General features: G+C 38.6%; 1 protein-coding gene across 1 annotated transcript; it reads right to left on the reverse strand.

Annotated features, from left to right (window-relative positions):
• Positions 1–8,416: 8,416 nt before the first annotated feature.
• LOC311154078 (hyaluronidase PH-20-like) lies at positions 8,417–13,448 on the reverse strand (the record flags this gene model as incomplete). Its single annotated transcript, XM_084206263.1, has 3 exons — positions 8,417–9,121; positions 10,890–10,979; positions 12,480–13,448. The coding sequence occupies 3 exons, from the start codon at positions 13,446–13,448 to the stop codon at positions 8,417–8,419; spliced, it is 1,764 nt and encodes a 587-aa protein (XP_084062389.1).
• Positions 13,449–20,954: the final 7,506 nt, after the last annotated feature.

Below are 20,954 nucleotides of genomic sequence, written 5' to 3' on the forward strand. Positions count from 1 at the left end.
GGGAGCGCCGGAGGAGCCGAATTGAGCTGAGGCGAGCCGAGGCGAGGCGAGGCGGCGGCGGGGCTCGGGCCGGGCTAGCGGCGGCGGGGCTGCGCGGGGAGCCGAGCGCCAGGCAGGGCCTCACGTGACGGCGCCGCCGCCCTTCGCCGCCGCCACCCGCTGCAGACAGGGGAGGGGCTGGGCCGGGCCGGGCCGGGCTAAACTGGGCTAGGCTAGGCTGGGCTGGGCTGGGCCGGGCCGGGTCGGGGTGGGCTAGGCGGCGGCAGCGGCGCTGGCCGGGGCCGGGCAGCCCTGAGCGCCCAGCGAGGGGATGCAGCCGCGAGGCGGGAGCGGGAAGAGGAGGGGCAGGGCGGCTCCGGACACCGCGGGGATCCTGAGCAGCTGGTCCCTGGGGTGCGGAAGGATGGCACGGCCCGGCACAGTCCTGCTGCCGTGGGCGGGCTTTACAGCATCCCCCACCCGGCGAAAGGGAGCCGAGGCTGCGCTGGCAACACCGCCTTACTATAGCTGCTGGGCTTGGGCTGCGTGACAGCATCGATTTTGTAGGTTCGTTACATCTAGTTCTCACACCCCTAGGCTAGGACCTCCACTGTTCCCGGGAAACTCTGCTTGAATATTTCATTGTGTAGTGACAGGCTTCCAGATCGAGGACCTACCATGGTTTTATTTGGTTTCTGCTGTGATAATTTTTGGAAAATCACCCGTAGTATGACTCCTTGCCCCAAGAGATGCTTGTGATGGTGGTTTTGTGTTGTGATCAATGATGAGATATGCCACTTCACCAAGAATCTTCTGCCTGCACCTTCAGTATAGTCTTGCCATAGAGCATTAGAGAAAGGCTTTTTTTCCTATACACACAGGGCTAACACTTACGGATCCATCTGCCAGCCTCAGAACTTGCAACTGAAATTTGATGCTCTAGAAAGGTTACAGTGGTATTGGTTGATGAAGGACATTCATACAAGTATAAAGGCACATACACCTTTTACTGTGGATAACTTTTGTATTGAAACATGGCGCAGTCATCAAAGCATTTTGAAATTTGGTTTTCTTGGCCTTTTTAGAGACATAATTCAGCAATCTAGAGGATGCAGTTTGTGACAAAACTTGACTAGTTATGTCAGTTGCACCGCAAAATCATGAAGCTCCCAAGAGCAGTTGATTGTGGGCTAGCTGTTGAGGTGAAAAACTTCATGGTTTTTCATGCCTTGGTTTTAGATACAGTGAAAATTGCTAGTAGTGTAGTTCTTAAAGTACTGAGTTATTACTCTTGTAAATTTAATTGCACATTTCCAAAATTAAATTGGGCTCTGGAGCTGGCCCTGCCACCCAATGGTAATGTTGGGGAATAATTTTTCATTGCTTCTCTTAAATCTGATTGCTTTAGTCCAGATTTTATATTCAGTGGCAAATCTCAAACAAACAAAAGAGGGCTCTTCTTTTTTTATTTTTTTTTTCTTCCCCAGTAGTATGAAGTTTTGTTCTGGCTACAGGTAGTCCATTTCTCCTAATGCTGTTCCGTAGCATTGGTATTTTGGGTGGAGTCAGAATTTTGAGTGCCATTCTTAAAACTGTGACACTGATCGTGTCTTTGTCAGTTTCAAAACATGATATTGCTCTTGAAGTTGCTTGAAAATTGGTGGCAGAGTAAAAGGAACCATGTCAGATCCTGCACAGAGGGAGAGCATAGCAGAACTTGTCTCTGAGAGGCAGCCAGATGGCTGCTCCATACGTAGGTGCATCCTCACCAGCAGTCACAAATGTTTCGGCCAGTTTACCATTTATGCTACAACTAAATGGGGAAATCACTGGGGAAATGAGTGGAAAAGTTGGTGAAGTGATTTATTCTGGTTGGATGTGTAAAACAACTGGGAAATAACTCAAAGGCAAATCACTAAACTTTGATTTTTCTACTATGGATCTTGCAATTTTTAAACTTGTTTTGGCCAAAGCAGTTACTGAATTTTGGGTGAATAGGTGAAATGTTTCTGCCTGCCTTAAAACTGATAAATATAAGAATTTCCCCCATCTCTCCTAGTCTGGTGATGTGTAAAATAAAGACAGTCCATTTGTGAGAGTGATTTCTGGGAATAAAGTGGTTCTGATTACGGCATGAGGAACAACTCACATAAAATTGAACAGTCCCTATTTTTGCAAGAAATATTAAAATTTGAAGTAGTGCTTGAGTCTCATAGTGCTGGAAGTTTACTTAACAATAGATTGTAGATGTAGTAATATTCTGAAAAAATACATTTCAGGCATATCCTCATAACAGGCTGGCAGAAGATGCACAGATAAATTTTAAAACATTAATTCAGTTGTACAATGTCTGAAGTCTTTTATAGTGTCTTAGGGGTTTGTCCAAGTTTAAAGTTCTGGTATATTGTTCTAAAATCTCTCCTATCTTTTGCAAAGCTGCATGATTATAAAAGTCATTCTTTATTTTACAGACTCTATGGTAATAGAATATTGTATGTAAACATATTGCTGCCTTGCTACAATTAGCAGCTCAGAGGACATTTGTTTTCATAGCTCAAAGCTATCCTGTTATCCTGTGTGGCTGCAGACAGACAAGCCACTTAATCTTTCTGGGAAACATTTAACCGCTGATAAAGTATTTTACTTTTCTGTCTTTTCTACTGAGTTTTACACACTGTAGGACCAGTTTAGTAGTGTTATGGGACAATGCAGAATCGACTTGTTGAGTTTTCCAAGTACTCTGAAGGGATAGCAAAGCAGCTTACTTCTTGCAGAGCCTTATTTGTGCTATAAAAATTTATAAAAGTGTATCCTACATTTCAGGTAACAATGGTGGGGATGCAATAAACACATGGTCAGCAAAATTGCTTCAACCAACACTGCATATCCAGATCTTTCACATTTGGGGAGAAACAAGGTATTTGAGACTCAGATTTGTAGTTCAGAGCACTACCAAAGAGATTGAACCCCATTATCTGTATTTTAAGCATGCATTCACTAAAATGCATGAAAATTCACTAAACAGCTGAAGATCATAGAATGATTATGATTGGAAAAGACATGCAAGATCATCAAGTCCAACATTTGAGTGATCACCACCTTGTAAACTAGGCCATAGCACTAAGTGCCACATTTAGTTGTTTCTTGAATGCTTCCAGGGATGGTGATTCAGCCACCTCACTGGGCAGATCCTAGGGAGAAGAAGCTTTCTGCTGAATGAAGTCTCCAGAGAAGAGAGCATGAGAAGAAGTAATGTCTCACTGGTATATTCAGGTTTGTCCTGATATACCAGATGTTTGGGGAAAAAAACCTGTAGAATCAGTCATTTCTGCTAGTGAGGCACTACGTTAGGGAATGACTAGTCATCTTTTCTGTTTGTAGGCCAGAGTCAAGCAGCTGCATTGCTGAAGGGAACAGAAAATCGTGTTGAACTTTTTAGTGAGATACCCACCAGTGTCTGCATGTGTCATCTGTGCCCTCTGCTGGCTGCAGCCCCTGAGACTCTAGTATGTGCTCTAAATTCCTGTCGTGCTCTGGTGAGGGAAAAGGTGAAGGATTTCTGTCAGGACTGTTGGAGTGGCAGATTAAGGCTTTTAACTCAAAAATGCTGTGATTTGGATGCCTAAACTTGGTATATGCAGTTTGTGCTGAAATAGTACATAGGATTTACAGGCAGTCTAAGTCTCTTATTAGCCCAGTGCCCTTAATTACTGGCTGCCCCAGCAACAAGGCTCTTTTTACTCTGTTGTGACATTAACCATATTATTGTTGTGGGACTGCAGGGTGCCCTTAACCTCCCTTTAAACGGGTGGTTGTTTTGTCCCTGCCTCAGGAAATCATCACTTGACAGGCAAGCTGTCTCTTGTCTCAACTTGCTAGTGGCCTGAGGGAGCAGTGTGGTCCATGAGACTGCTAACATATGGTATATTTCTTCTGCAGGATCCTGAAGAGTTCTGTTGAATAAATATATTTCCTGATATGGAAAAAAAAGGCAGAGCCAGGTGATTGCATATTGTCTAGAGCCCACATAAATATTAAACACCACCCTCTGGAATTGTGTGCACAGAGCCAAAACGTCAGTTGAATATATAAAGTAATGATCCACTAAGGCTTATACAAGTATATACTGAAAAATGTCTAATTACTACGGACCAAGGAGAGCTAGAATCACTATACCATGATGGTGGTAACACATTAGTGAATATTATTAAATCCAGATTTATTCCCCTGAGGATGTTAATATTGATAGGTGCCCTTTACATTCTTGCCCTTTACTTTCTTATTTATAACAAGGGGACAACAAATGTGGGAAGCTTTTGCAGTTCTGAGTGTCAGTGACAGTGAAGAGAGGATGACAGTGAAGAGCTGCAAGAGTATTGGAACAACTGCGTGAAAGAACTATTCTGTAAAGACCCTGATCCTTGACTGGTATACACAAAAGCTTAGAATTTATCTTGAGTACAGCATGTTTACATGATCATCATCATCATCATGAAAAATATTGTGAAGCGGAATATTCAATGAAGCACTTCCAGAAAAACAGACAGGAAGGTCTGGGATAGCCACACTTTGGGAATAATTTAGAAGGGGTAAGGGATAAAGTTAGACTAGTAAGCTTTTTGAATCTGTTTACAGCCATCTATACAATGGCTTTCAGTAGCACAGGAGAAAAAATTACAAGAACTAACAAAAAAAGTCTTTAGGAAAGATGAAATCATTAAACGAAGCAGTATTTTTTTTAAGATGCACAATAAACAGTTTTTTGTATGAATGGTTTGGGTTTTTTTGAAATGAAATTCATTACTTCAGTGTGAAGTTTCATGCCCTAATTTTCCTGGCTATCTGCCAGTGCAAAAGAGCTGGCATAAGCACGTGTGAAAAAATCTTTCCAGTAAGTTTTAGGTGCATATGCTAAAAGGGTGGAATTTAGTTCTCATCTTAAAAAGGTCATCAGTGCTCCATAACAGAATGCGTTTTAAAATATTGTAACTGTCTCTGCTGTCTTGTTGTTTGTACTGAAAAGTGATGGATAGGTGCATGTAGAAATCTAATCTGTCTGGAAGTTGTTTAGAACATATTGCACAGGTCTGAAATCTTCTGTAAAATTCTTTGCTGATATATATATTTACAACAGGATATCCCAGTGTGATGCAGGAAATAAAGCAAATTTTGCTGAACTCTTCAGGATTCTAGTCGCATCCTAGGCTGTCTACAAAGTGACCTTACTGGCCTCTCAAAACATCTCTTCATGTTGTCATTTTTACCAAAAAAACCCCAAAAAACTGTAAGGTGATGATTAGACTATGTTTTTATTCTGTTCAGATTCTTTAAGTGCAAATTGCCATTTCCCTTTGAAGTACAAATATCTTTGTATGTCCCAGAATAACCAACACAAGAAACTAGATCCAGATTATTCAGATAGAGAAGCAGAATTTCAATTAAAATTCTAACATAATGTCAAAACATCGAAGGAGGGTATTATTAACAGATTTCACTTAAACAGACCCTTTCATCAAACCCACTTTGTATTTCCCTGTCCCTAAGTATTGCCAGAGGTTTCTCTAGAAAGGAGAAATACAAAATAATGAATCAAAGTGAACTGTTCCTCTAGTGTTTGTTTAATCTTTTCAAAATTACAAGAATGCAAGAAATTAAAACTATAAGGCTAACTTGTGATTACAGGCAATACAGTGAATAGAGAAAAATCTCTTTGGAAAAGGACCCACTTTAGGAGCAAATAAATTTGGCTTTGAACCTATGACAGTCACCAGCAATGCAAACCATAGATAACACCCCTTTCCTTCTTTTTTCCTTTTACTCCATGGAGACTCACTGACTCCATGGTGGCTCTTTATCATAGAATATAGGTAAGACAAATATAATAAGAGAAAAATCATATATTTGGAAAATACTGTATTTTAACACATAGCAGACCTAAGTCCTGAAGTCTGTAGGATTTAAAGCATGAATTACAGATACATAGGTAGGTAACATAAATAGTCCTGAATGAGTATTTAAAAGGTGGTTGGCAAAGCATTGTGCATCAGGGCACAAGGTAGATAGCTACTTACACATGCAGCTTAGGAAGGCACAGTTCATTCCAATAGACTGCTTTCCTCTCATCTTCCTTTTACTTTCCTGGTCCTGGCTGTTCTCAAGAAAAAAACTCTATGGGATTGGATGAATAGGTCTAATATATCAGTTAGTGTGTTCCTTTGTCTTTACAGTGAGCCTTGGGGAAAAGTTGTCAATATTAAGTAACAGGTAGATAAAAATACTGAATGGGAAGAGACTGGTTTGTCCACATTCCCTCCTGCTTCACTCTTTCATTTCTGCACTTCACTTCCTCTGCATCCATTGGGAGGTCCTGGGTGCTCTGTTTCAACTCTTCTGTGATTATATCTTCTCATTCCTCCTTTTTTGGTGATTTCTTGCTTGAATCATCACAAATATTCTGCTTGCTATTACCTGGCTGATAGTCAAAAGTATTCATGGCAAGACCTGCAGACTTTTTGTACCTGCAAGCTGTCTTAGTATAAAGTGCTACAGATCCAGTATCTTTAGGTTTAGCCATGTCGAAGTGTTGTGAAAAAAACAGAATTTCATATAAGTCATACAAGTTTTGCTAAGGCATTACCCGTGATGTTTCCAGTTCTTAGAAACCGTTTGATAGTTACTACAAATGCAGTGTGAAGGGAGTTCCAGCACAGGAGTTATGATACCATGCTTTTTCTTTGCCCAAGATGAAATAACCAATATCAAAGCTGCAGTGGAAAAAAGCATGCTTTTGCACAGGTGATCAAAACCAGATTGATTCTTTTGTGCTGAACAGTCTGCTGCATATATATATTTTTTATTCATGATTCCACTTGGAACATTAATGGCAGAAACAGCTTTGACTCGTGGACTTATCACTGTAACTGGGATGAGAAAATTGCTACTTCCTCTTGATAACTTGCTGCTCAAAAGCCATAAAACATTATTTCTCCATGTTAATTCTAAAGGCTTCATCTATTTTTCTGCATCTCTGTTATGACCAACAACCTGAAAATTCAAAGAAAATGGATATAATAATATGTGTTTTCTGCTAGATTAAAGAACGAACTTTTTATAAGTAAATGGTTACTATATTGAAGTTCTGGTTATTTTCAGTAGTGAGGCAGGCTATATCTATGAGAGGTGGTGAATTATTTATGCAGATCATGCCTGGCTCTAGGGAGGTTTTTAATGTATCTATGCCAGCAGCCACTCTTCACCCATCAGAAGGCCAACTGTCTGTTAAGAATCTGACATAATAATTTGAAAAGGTTATTTTATCAAATAAACTGCAGCTAATTGCTTCTAAATGCTTAAACTGACTATATGCTAATCATAACTAGACTCCTGATACAATACTGGGAGTAGTTTTCTTCTGAGGTATCTCTGCTACTTTCACACTGCTTTTGGCAATGGAATGGTATTAAGCAAATACTTTCAGTTCTGTCAGCAAACTGAATCAGAAAGGTGGTCCTGAGATTGTCTCAGGTCTCCAGTGACACTTGTCTTTCTGCCTCCCCTGCTGGATTTTCCTAAGGAGCAAAAGGGTTTTCACCAAAGAGACTCCTCAGGAATAACAAGGCATACAGTCCCATGCACAGACTTTTGTCCAAATGGCACATACAGCCATATCCAGTTCCTAGGAATGGCTGGATAGAGCAGCTAGGACTGGTGACCTGTGCTACAGGGAATGCACTGGCAGAGCAGATGAGTTACTTGTATTGGCAAGACAAAACAACTGGAAACCAAGGGACATCTAAACTATGGGGGAGGGTTTGTGAGAAGAAAGGATAAACTGCTACAGCTCAAATTTTAAATAATGAAGCTGTAATATTCAAAGTCAACATTGACACTGAAATTAGAACCTTTTGAAGAGTTACAAATATACTTAATTAAAATAAAAGCTACAGCATCCCTGAAGGTTTTGTGAAAAGTGGGGGAACATTACATTAATCAGATAATTTTTATGCTGCAAAGCTCCACAGATCTAAAATTAAGCCAAATATTTTAAGAGATAATTCCATTCAAATTGAATGAAATTAATTCTTGCATAAACCATCAAGCCTGATGACTTATTTTATGTATTATATATTTAACTGTCTTAACTTGAAGTACACAAAAGTGCATTGTCAACCATTACTTTTTTCCAAATATAATGGTTAAAAATGTAAACTGTAAAAAAATGTTTCTTATTCTGGATTATCCTGTCATATAGCATACTCAGTATATATAGACCAATATCTCTTTGGCACACATAGTAGTTTATAGAACTAAACTGAGGAAATTTATTCAAGCTGAAGTGATACCTATGGGTTAGAAAAAGTTACCTGATAGAGATAAGACCATAAGCCTTTCAGGAATTATTTTGTTTGTTTGTTTTGTAAAAAAAACCTTGAGAATTTCAAATATAGTCAAGGAAAAAGATATTCCCATTTTCATGGATCATTTGTATTAAGGTTCTCAAAAGGAGAATTAAGTGAAACAGACTAAACATCCTTATCTTATAGGATGAAGAACTGCTGAAAGTACGAGTATCATTTTCTTTTAAATCATAGCTACTGGCAGCTGTAACAGTGCTATATTCTGCAGTTGTTATATTAAGTATATTACTTCCAAAGGTAGATTGGAAATCTTCTACTTCAGGATGTGTAGATAATGTCACCTTACTCTCAGAGGTAAATGAAAATGCAGTTCTGTTAGACAGGATCTTTTCTTCAGAGGCTTCTATGTTAGAAAGTGAGTTTGAGGATATCTGAATGCAAATATCTTCTGAAATGCAAGCATGGAGGTAATGGATGTCATTTATATCAGCTCTAGGTTCACAGCTGTGCCCTGCATAACAATGGCAATCAAATTTTTCTATGAATGTTTGCAGATCCTGATATGATGGCTGCCCTTGCAAAGTGTATTTTCCATCCTTTGTCATTTGAATTGCAATATTCTCAGGGTTCAAGTGAAGATAGTCACTGGAATTCCATTTTTTCCGTGCACAAGCACCAGAGTCTTGGCATAGCACTTGGCTACATATTCTGGCTGCCATTGTGACGTTGATGAGGTACGGGGTCAAAGTCCTCCTAAGGTAGTTGTCCAGAGTTCTACAGGTGTTCTGTGAAAAGAACATTATACGTCCACAGTTTAGTATGGAAACCATTCAAATGCTGTCATTCTAATAACAGTACCACAGTATATATCTATAAATGTTTCCCCTGAGGATTTGATAATAGTTATAAGTTGTTGTTGGAAGCATATTTATCTGAGAAGCTGTTATAAAATTCAAGAATCTTAGCAAATTTATGTTGTGTAGTTGCTGGAGATGTTACAAAAAGCAGCTAGATCAGAAAGCAATTGTCTTTAATCTTTCATTTTATCTCTAGATTTCATGTAGCTTTTTGAATCAGGTGTATTTAAAGAAGTTTGACGAAGACTTGAAGTTCCTTTTTAAGTCTTAAATAGTTTGAACGGGTCTGGGAAAAAAACACACAATTCTTCAGTCTAAACAAATACTTCTTCCATCAAGTAGTCTCTGAGACTTTCCAGCTTTCCCCTGACATGAATATCTTGGCTACAGGGTAGGGACCTTTCATGGCATTATTAAATGAAAAGAATTGTGGTTGGATGGTCAAATTGAAGGTATGCTAACACAATTCATCATTCTAACTGATCATGAAATTGGCATATGTTCTGTGCATTCTTGGCACAGTTCAATAACCAGAAGGTTTGGGAGCTCTCTCTTTGTTTCTGACATTATGGGCATTTGCCCAATTCTGCATGTAGATGTCCCTAATATTTATACACATGGAGATCACTTTGGTGAATCTAAGATGCGTGTAGGTTTTTTGGTTTTGTTTTAGGTATACATAAAAATACTTCCAAAAATTATTGTTGATGCAGAAGTGAGTCTTACAGATATATTTAATTGCTGAATTGCTAGTGACTGTGAAAGCTGTAAAAAATGAGGTGCAATTAGTGTACAAATACATAGTCTGACTGGGCTGTGGAGAGTTCTTTTTTTCTCACAGGAATCTCAAAATTACGACAATAAAAGTTGCTGCTCATCTATATTCTGATATTGAGATAACGGGCAGAAAAGTTCCTGGTGCAACTGATATCCTTTTTCAAAGGCAGGCACATACAAAAAAGTCAAGGTGGGATGCTCTGGGGAATAACAACCTTACAGAGCTGAGGAGGTGTAGTTGGCCATGCTTTCTGTGACAGGAGGTCTGGGAGAAATGAAACATTTTGGTTCATTGCACTCAGAAGACTTCACAAGAGTCTTCCCATACAATGGTTTGTTAAAGCTAACTTGCCTGGTTATAAATGAACTACCTGGAAAGAATTATGAGGACATCCTTGTAACTGTTCTCAAACTATGTATTTCCTCTTCCTAACACAAATTTCATACAATGAAATTAATCAAAGTAGTATTTGCAGCACACAGAACAGGCTAGGGCTGAACTTTTACAGACTGACTTCTATTGTTGCCAAGTTCACCACTCCAAAAAGCAGGAGAGTCTTCTAAAAATTGTTCCAGGCAAGCCCACGTAATTTTTTCTTTACCTCATGACTAAAATGAAATGAAGATATAGGGATTCTTTCGTATACTAATTAAACAAGTGCTAACTTGCCTATGGTTATCATAGTAACTTGTCCAGTTACCCAGTCAACAGAATTGAGACATTGAAAGACTGAACTCTTGTGCTGCATAGCCAATGATCACCTTAATAAGCCTCAGATATGCTTGGGTTTTGACTACAAGAAACTACTGACAATATGGAGTCATCATTTTAAAAGTAGATGTAAGTGATCATAATGCTTTACATCCTTTTCACTTTATTTCTCCTTAAAAATTTCATATAATAATTGATCTAGCATACCTTATTTTGTGTTAAATTCATATCACCCCAGATCACAATTCCAGAAGCACCCAGCGCAGCAGATTCTCCGATGGTATTTACCAGGTCATCCTGAAGTAAAATATGCAAAGAATCATACAATGTAAGTAACCTATAACAGAAGGGCACATGAAAAAATGCATATAGTAAATGACATTTCCAAAATAACTGCTTTGAAGACAGCAAGCAATGATACACAATGCAAATATCCTGCTCTCAATTGCACAATTTTATCCTGGAATTGGATTGCACAGGTGATACCAGAAAATGTTGCCAACAATATCCAATTTATATATGTCATCTGGTTAGAAAAACAAGGCTGTAAAACTGAGCCAGTGCTTAGGCATATGACATACACTCCTCCAGCCATGTTACAGCTTATTTTGCTGCATTGCCTCCTGGCTGCTCAGAGTTGGTAGCAACTGGTTTCAGTAATGCTGTGGGATAAAAATACTGGAAAACACAGCTTTTTTTTTGCTTTTTTTTTTTGCGCTTTTTTAAACTTAGTTTTTGTTACCAGAAAGTGATAAAACAGAAAAGTAGCACGAGAAAGAGCTTTCAACAGTAGGAATTTCCTTTTTCCATAGAATGTCTCTGGTCTTTTATAGAGATTGATTTGGGAAATTTGTTTCTGTTCAGTTCTCTGTTTAGGGTGAGCTATTAGGCCAGTCCTAGCAAAATTTTAAGGCCTATATGGGGTGGGAGAGGACTATGATAATGAAAAAATAATTAAAAAGCAAGTTACTCTAGGGCACAACAGACACATACACAAAAAAAAGAATTAATGTAAAGATGATAGGATTTCATTTATTAATTGGGATTCCAGCAGGGCCCCTGACAGCACCCCTTGCTCCCTGAAAGTATCCACGATGTGGGGACAACACTTGCTAATGCTCTGTCCAGAATGTGGGAGGACGCCAGATAGAATGCCATCACCAGGACTTCCCCTTGCTCATGGGCTGGAACACCAGGAGATTCCCCAGAGTGGCGGCATCTCTGATAAGGTGGGCGTCTATAAAAATGGGAAGGGAAAAGTATAGCCAGAACTGCAATAAGATGATTGGATTTTAATCAGAGCCTAACCTTAACTAACCCCTGACATGCTGAAATACCATTTTTGTACTTGAGTACAACTAAAACCAGATTTTTTTCGCTAGCTTTAAACACTTTTTAAGGAAAGAAAGATTCCATTCCATTGTTTTGTATTTTTTTCTTATAACCTAAAAAGCAGGCAGTAGGTGAGCCCAGTATTACTAATTCTCTTTGCAAGACTTTACTCATATTTCTTTCCTCTGACCAGGTGTGCTAAATATGTTTTCTAGTTTTGTGATATTTTGTTATATGTGAGGAGAACTCAGAGAATAAAACACTGTTTGATAAATATAATGAGAAAGGTTTGAAAATAAACCTCTTAGTGTTTCATTTGGTCAAATTTCTTTGATGAGTTAATTTAATTTTTAGACAAAATTGCGCACTTCTTTCTGATGCAAGTTAGTACATTTGCTAAATAAGTGTCACCTGGTAATTTCTTGCCTTATAAATTTGACCTATATAAGGTCTAGCTTCACTCACCTCAGAGAGATATTCCTCATAGACATCTGTGAACACTGGACGTGTATACACAAAAACTGGAAGGGGATAGCTAGAGTTAGAGACATAGGAAGTTCTAATGGCTTCCTGAACTCTGTTGCGAACAAAGAGTTGAGCATTTCTGGAAGATTTTAAGGCTGTCTCTAGATAGATAGATGGATAAAGTGCTGTGCTTTTCTCCCACAACCAGTTAAGCTCATTATTTCTTTCTATTTCAATATCTAAACAGGCTCCTGTATAATTGTGTGGGTTTTGTTTGTAATCATAGTTATAACAGTCTGGATAAAGGTAATATCCCCACAGACGATTTGGTTTCATTTCTATGCCCAGCTTCAAAGTTTCCAACATAAATGATTTTGCTGCAAATTCAAATTCCATTTTAGCTATAGTTCTGGCTTCGGCTTCGGATAGACTGAGGTCTCTCTGCTGAACTAGCTCAATGGATTCCTGTCTGTAAATATCTTTTGATCCCCAGTTCCTTATCCACACAGGTCTCCAGTTTTCCCAGTCAATGACAGCCAATCCAAGCTGTTCATCTGAAGGAATGTAGAACTGGATGTCCTCTTTGGCTTTTTTTAAATGATTCTCCAGCAGCGAGAGTTGAGGGAGTCCTCCATTGAATGCCTCTCCTGTGACTTCATTTTTGTAAGGATAGTATCCAAGCCTGTCTGGATAGAAGAGAGTGATGTTTTGCCCAATGGATGTCTTTAGTGTACTTCCAATTAGAGGAAAAAAATTCATGTCCAGCTGCACTCCAGTCCTTTCAGTACAAAGTTCTGTAGGAGCATTCCAGATAGAAAGGAAAGGTGAATTAGAAACAAGTGGACGAGCTCTTATATTCAGAGATGAGCAGCAAGAAACTAGAAGAGTGGCAAACACCACACCAGATGCTACAGGATATGTACAGGTAACACAGATGCCAAAACTTTGTATTTGTCTTACAGTTTCCATTGTAGCATGTGCAGTGACATTAGGTGCTTCTGATCAGACAAAAATTAAATGTTCTCTGGGTGTTCAGAAGGTTGGTAGTCTGTCAAAAACTTTATTGTAAAATATATTTCTTCAGATTAATACCTATTAAGCAATATTCCTTGGGTGTAAAATAGGGGTGTCCTTTTTACAAGGCTCTCTGTCATTTCAGGCTGCAGGAAACTTTCCAACAACTTCTCAGACCTAATGCAGAAAAAGAAGCAAATGTGAAGTAAGAAATTAAACCTATTTAATTTCTAACCTTGAAACAAGTACCATTTCTGATATTGACTATATTGTAATGCTTGAATACAATTACCCTTTGAATGAAAAGAACAATGTACAACCATAGACAAATAAACTGTACTATTCCACTGTCAGCTTTATGCCTAAAACTTAGATTTAAAAAACCTAGATTTAAAAGAGGCAGCAGAACAGTATTCAGTGGCTCATAGATCAGAGTAAGTGTGCTCAGAAGTACTCCAGACTCTGTCAGTTACTGATGTCTGTAAAAATGAGCAGTTTCACTGTGACTTCTCTTAATCAACAACAATGTATATATAATATTTCTCACCTACATCAAAATAAAGTTCTTATCCTTCATTTGGTAATTTTACAGAGCCTTTAAGGGAAGATACAAAATAATATAAAACAAACCTGGGCTGTTTTATACTTGCAAAAAACCAATCAATGAATAGTCATTTAACTCAGTGAGGTATCTGAAATATTGTAGGCACTCTGTCATTCTGTTCAGGCCTCTTTTAAACAGTTTCAAACACCTGTGAATCACTTTGGTTTATGGCTGGCTATATGTTATTTCAGGTAATTTGAGATGTACAGATTAAGTGGCCCCAAGTCAAAGTCTACCCAGGGGTGCAGTTCATTAGGAAAGCTGAGGCTGTCCTTACACCCACAGTGAGCAGTCACATTTAGTGGTGATAGCCTTAGTACAGGCATCAGCTTTTACATAGAATCCCACTAGCTAAAGCATTCTCTGTGCAGTAACTCCTAAATCTACATTCCTTCTGATTTTGAAATGGTTTAAACTCAATTTGTCACTTTCTGTAGAGGCCTTGTGATGAGGCAATAGAGTATGCAAGGATTATGTAAGAGTGTATACACAAAAATATAGGGGTCGCCATGAAGTGGGCCGTGGAGTGGCTGGCAATGTAAAATCTCTAAGGACAGATTGAAGAAAAAAAGCAAATAACATCTTAGGTTGTATTTATTGAATTCAGCCAGGAGTGGAGTCTACAAATTTTTGTATAGAATCAGCAGATGGACTGAAATCTAAACATTCATGCAGATATTTCATCATTCCACAGCTGGTGATGTGATAACTAAAGGAACCCTGCCAAGAATCAGTTTTATAAATCAGACATAGATCATAGATCCAGTTACCAGGAAAGAAGGTGTGGCTCTATTCATTTAAATTGCTTCAAGAGCCGTACCTCATTTGCATGACATCTGCTTGATGAAACTTGTAGAAAAGCTGTCTGCATGCATTTCCCACAGCTGCCCAGAGGTGACAGCAGGAAAAAGCCATCTCTCCTCTGAGCTAAACAATTTTGGCTCTCTCATGTCTCTTCATATGACAAATGCTATAATCCCTTTTTCATCTTTGTAGCAACTTGCTAGATTTGCTCCAGTATTCCCATTGCTTTGTTCTACTGGGAAGCTCAGAAGCGGACACAACACTCCAGATGTGGCATCATCAGTGCTAAATAGAAGGAATAAACACATTCCTTGACCTGTTGGTGGTGTATACTCTTGTTAATGCCACCCGAAAGGCTGTTGGTCTTCATTGCTGCAAAGATTCATTACTTAATCCAGTCAACTTTGTAGAGCCTACTCTACAACTCATTCCAGCCATTCAGCTCACAAGCCTGTACTGGTGCATGGGTTTATTCCTCTCCAGGTGTAGGGCTTGATGCTTTCATATGTTAGACTTCATGAGGCTCCTGTCAGCCTCTTTCTCCAGTCCCTGGAGGTCCCTCTAAATGGCAGCATGATCCTGTGGCATATCAACCACTCCCAAGTGTGAATTATCTGTAAATATGCCACAGGAACGCTCTTCCCCATTGTTCAGATAATTAATCAGGATGTTATATAGTTTTGGACCTAGTATGAAGCCTTCATGTTACTAGAAACAGGCTTCCAGCTGTACATCCTGGACTGATCTCAACCCTCTGAGCCTGACAGTTCAGCCAGTTTTCAGTTTCACTGTCCAGTTATCTATCTTGTACTTAATCAGTGAGAACATTACATGAGACTGTTGAAAGCTTTGCTAAAATCAAGATTAACAGTATCCAATGTCTCCCCTTATCCACCAAGTCAGTCATCTCTTTAGAGAAGGCTGCCAGGTTGGGCAGGCCTAATTTTCTCTTTGTTAATCTATGCTGACTACTTGCAATCACATTCTTGTTCCTAATATAAATGTTTTCCAGGATTATTTGCTCTCTCAACCTCCCAGGGTTTAGGGTGAGGCTGGTTTCACCAGCTTGTAGTTCTTTGGATCTTCTTTTTTTAACCTTTTTAAGAAAGGAGTTACATTAGTTTTCCTCTTGTCCTTGGACCCCCCCCCCAGTCACTGTGACTATTCAATTATCAATTGACTTTACAATGACATCAGTAGCTTCTTCAGCACATACCCCCCTTGCAGGCACGTGCCATTCTGTCCCATAAACTTGTGTGTGTCCAATCTACATAAATATTCCTGACCTTGTTTATCCTTTGCTACTGGATCTCTGGCCAGCACTAGGTCTATATTTTTCTTGTCTTCTGTTGCTGCTATACCTCTAGAAGCCTTTCACACATCTTGCCAGGATCAGCTCCAGGTGGGCTCTGCATTTCTTAACCGCATCCCAACAGCACAGATAGTGTTTCTTGTTCACTTGTCCCTGCTAGTACCTCACGTGTGCTTTCTTTTTATGTCTGAACTTTGCCGGGAGCTGATCCTTCCATTTCTTGATTTCCTGAATGTGGAGATTTTTGAGCTTGGAAAAGGTGATTCTTAAAAATCAGTCAGCTCCTGGACCCTTCTCTCCAGGACTGTCTCCCAAGGAATTCTTCCAAGCTGATGCCTCTAGATGCCAAAATGTGCTTTCCTGAAGGCAGTGGTTATGATCTTGCCATTTCCTTTGTTGCCTCTTTTCAAGATCCTGAACTCCATCATCTCATAATCACTACAGCCAAGACCCAGCCTTCGCATTTCCTGTTTGTAACTATGAGGTACACCAGAACATCTCTCTTTCTGGCTCCTGCATTATCCTAAGTGACACTTCCTGAGAGAATACAGACAGAGACTTCCAGGACAAACTTAAAGAATTCCATACTGAAATTCTGCAGAAATACTTTTTCCCCTTATGCAAATGCAGTTTATTCAAATTAAATAAATTTTCACACATAACCAGCTGATAAACACTAGCATTTGCCAGGACCGTGATCTTTTATGTGATTGGTTTGATCATAAGAAAGTGGGAAGGCCTCAGAAAGAAGCTGTAGGAGTAGTTTGGCTTTTACTGTTCCTCTGACTTTGATTGTAAGATCTTTCATGCCCCCATTGAAGTCAGAAAACTACAGAATACAATTTTTATTATTTTTTCCTCTAAGGTTTTTTTTAATGAGTGGATTTCAGCAGTGGCTGACTTGATGTAAAGGAAAAGAGGAATTCCATTCCAAACATTCCATTGTTTGGAATGTTACATTTACTGGTTTTGCTAGAGCTCATTTATTATTGGCTAATCCGGCAGAGTTAAATTTATGGAAAATGGTTTTCCCCCAAATCTTGCTGTGATGTACTCTACTGGGTATGTGTTAACAGATTGTTTTATGTGATAGCTTCCAGTTAAAAGGGTTGCCTTCATCCCAGCCTTACAATGACAGCTCTGATAAATGTTACTCTCTTCAGTCTCCTTGATGGTGGTCTAAGGGAGCTGAGTCAGAAAGCTGCCCTTTTCCTTGTCAAAAAGCCAATTGCTTTACAATATATTAACACTAATTGTTCATGGGATACCTGACTGGAAGTACATATTGACGGAGCTAAGTGGCTTTTGTCTAGGGAAAAAGCTTCGACTTTAAATTTTTCCAAATCTGGCATTTGTAAAGGTTAAGTATTACAGGAAATCATATTAATTTTCTTGGCTTAATTATTGTGTCATTTTTCACAGCATAAACTGGACTGCAGGAACACACATGGTTGAAAGTGCAAGTGTGCTCTTGTGTTTTGGTAACTACACAGTCATGGATTCGGGCCATACCACGTCCCTGAAAAAGTGGGCTCTGAAAAGGTTCCACAGGACCAAAGAGAGTCGGAAAACAAAAAGGGGAATTATTATACATACTCTTGAACTTCACACAAATCAATGTTTGTTGCCCCACAAGGGGATGGGGTACTGCCTCAAAAAGCACTGGTCATACCATTTGGCTTATGTTCAAAGCTTACAGCTAGACATTAGAGGAATTCAGCTTTGAGGCTTTTTATGCAAATTAGACATGAGAGACCATATTCAGCCTTGATATAATTAGATATTGCTTAATCAAGTCAGATCTGCTAACATTAAACTTAAGCCAATAAACAAAAAGAGTACCTGATGTTATCTGTTATGTTAATAGTGTTAATTACACTTACTGAATTTCAAGCAGGAGTCTCTAAAATCCTGCACTTCCGCTGTTTTAGTTGGAGCACACAAAAGCAGGCGTGCTCTTCATGACTTCTAAGGCAGAAGGTGTGTCACTGAACTGTGCTATCTTGTTGAACAGCAGTATGTAAGAACACTTGTAGTGCCAAGGTCATCAGTGTAGTTATTTTAGATTACAGATTACATACTTCTCTTGTGTTTATTAACTGTTTCTTTCATCACCAACAGTATGATATTGGCTATTAATTAATGGAATAGTAACAAAAAAAATACAGATGTGAAAATTGGCTGGTCTTTTCCCTACACCAAAGAAAATATGGATATTGAAGTTGACAGGTAGAACTGCATTTTTATGGGACAGAAGAATCTAGCTCTTTAAATCTTTGTATTTAAGTCTATAAATGCCTGAGGCTGTGATGTAAGGTATATGGTCAAAAATTCAGATAGGACCAGAATATTTAAGGATTTATTCCTTATTCTTTTATTTTCATATAAACACCAGCTACTTCAGTGTAGAAATAACTCCTGATGTTACAGACAAAATAAGGAGTTAGTGTAACTTAAGTTCTTGGGAAAAGTTGCCTTGTATTTGCCTTTATCTGAGGGTTACAAAAATGTAAAGTTGTACAGATATCTAAGGACTCAATTCTAGCTTCTGTGAAGATGTCAGCACTGATTAAGTCCTAAGGAGAGATAGAATACACTTCTGAGGAGCAGACTAAGTATATATTAAATGTTAAACTTGGAAGAAACCTGAAGGAGAATCCAAAGCATTTTTTAAAGTTACCAGCAATACTGATACAGCCATATACAGTCTCTCTAAATAGGCTCAAATCAGCCCACACTGCTGGGAAAGGGCTCTCTGAGGTCAACACATGTATTTTTTTATAGATCAGTGGAAAACAGTCAATGTGTCTGGTATCTGTCCTGCTGTCCTTGGGTGCCCCAGTGGTGCTGCTGTGGGAAATGGCCCCATTCCCTTTCCATTCTGTTCCAGAGGGGTCTTTCTTCTGGATGAAGGGGACAGTATCACTATTGCAACTTCAAATTAAACCCTCCTGCTCTTTCTAGAGATGCACGTTCTGGCTAGAGGCTGTTCATTACAAACAGGTATGAGAGTCACGAAACAGCCACAGAAGAAAGGGAAGTATAACACTGTAGTTGTATTGCATTGCCCATTTGTGTCATTTTGGCATTTCTTAAAGAAGAGGCAATGACGTTCAGTTAACACTAACACACATGGGTGTTGTGATGATAACATGAACATTTGTGAGGAATAGAAAGCTCCACAGAAAGAAGGTCCACCTCAGGAAGTATGAACCATCTGTGCTGCACAGCTGATGGCAGGTTTAACCTGTGAAGGGTGATATTTGCATAGAGGATGTGGCCTCATTGTTACAAGTACATTAAGACATCTCTGTAAAGTCAGAATTTGGTAAGCACTGATCCTGACAGTGGTTTTAAAGCTCCACCCTCAATTCAGTAGATTCTTCTCAGCTGGGCTAAGGCAACTGTTAATGAGGCCACGTAATGAATTGCTGAGGTTGAAAATGCCTCAGCTGATATAGAGGAGAGGAAGGGGTTTTTATAATTAGGTACATGAACCAGCAAAACTGGCTAGTTTAGTCAGCATGTCTGATTTAAGAGATGCTTGTCAAACTACACCCCAATGCTGTGGCTGTCCTTATCATCAAGAACTGCCAAATCATCTCTTTCATCATTGGTTACTCCCATTCCTGAGTACAAGGCAATGAGTACATGAGGACCTGAAAAAACCTCCTGAAAATTTTTGCCAGCATTCCAGCCTGTAGAAAAAAAATTAAAATATTCCCATGATGTAAATGTCAGGAAGTGAGCATCCACATTATAGACGAACCTCCTTAAAAATACCTATGCAAAAGTAGTCAAACAACTTTTTTATTATTTAAATGAGTTAACTATATGGTTTTAACTAATTTTATTTAAATTTGTTAAAATATACATTTTTACTAAACTTACCCAATTATTTTCATACTCTTACAATGACTGCTGCAGTGTTCCAGGATTACTTTCATGTATTCAGTAAAATCTCTGTACATTTCATTCTCTTTTTTTCTCTTGCATGTTCTAATTCTTAATTTTATAAAAATTCTTAATATCATATCAGCCTGTTAATTGATGTTCTAATTTGTTTTTTAGCAAATTAGCCAAATAAACTATCTGAACACATTTCCCGGAGTACTTGGAAAAATTTCCTTTGCTGTATTCTGTATAAATAGATTTGGCAGAACTCAGATTTTATAATGACAGTTTCCACTGCACAGGAATCAGGGACAAAACAAAGAGTCAGTCCTGTGACTGTAAAATTTTCTATGTCACTAAAATTATCCTGCAAAACATTCACTGAATCTCTAGTATTTTGTGGCAAAACAAGCACAAACATCTTCTCTATAGCAAGAAAAATGCATTAGTCATCAATATAGAATTTAAAAATATAATTGAATATTTACTATTAATGTATATTATTAATATATAGCTAATTAAAGGCAAAAATAACCTGGAAGCATATGTGGACCGCTGTACTACACCACTGCTATCCTAACTTAGAATACTGGGCGAATCACAGGCCAGTTTTTAAAAGCATCTGGTGGTTTTCTTTGGGTTTTTTTAGTCAAATATATTTTCACTATATTACAGTAAAACCTTTTGAATTTTAATGGAAGCCTTCAAAAAAATAAACACAAAAACAACGCCCAAACCAAATTTTCTTTGGGCTTGTATATTCAGCCTAGTCTTTGTTCTGATTACTTCTCAAAGTAGGAGGTCAAATTTCACAGTCATAGAAGGGTTTGAGTTAGAAAGGACTTCT

The sequence above is a fragment of the Fringilla coelebs genome (genome assembly GCF_963513975.1).
Source record: "Fringilla coelebs genome assembly, chromosome: 5".
NCBI classification, from domain to species: domain Eukaryota; kingdom Metazoa; phylum Chordata; class Aves; order Passeriformes; family Fringillidae; genus Fringilla; species Fringilla coelebs.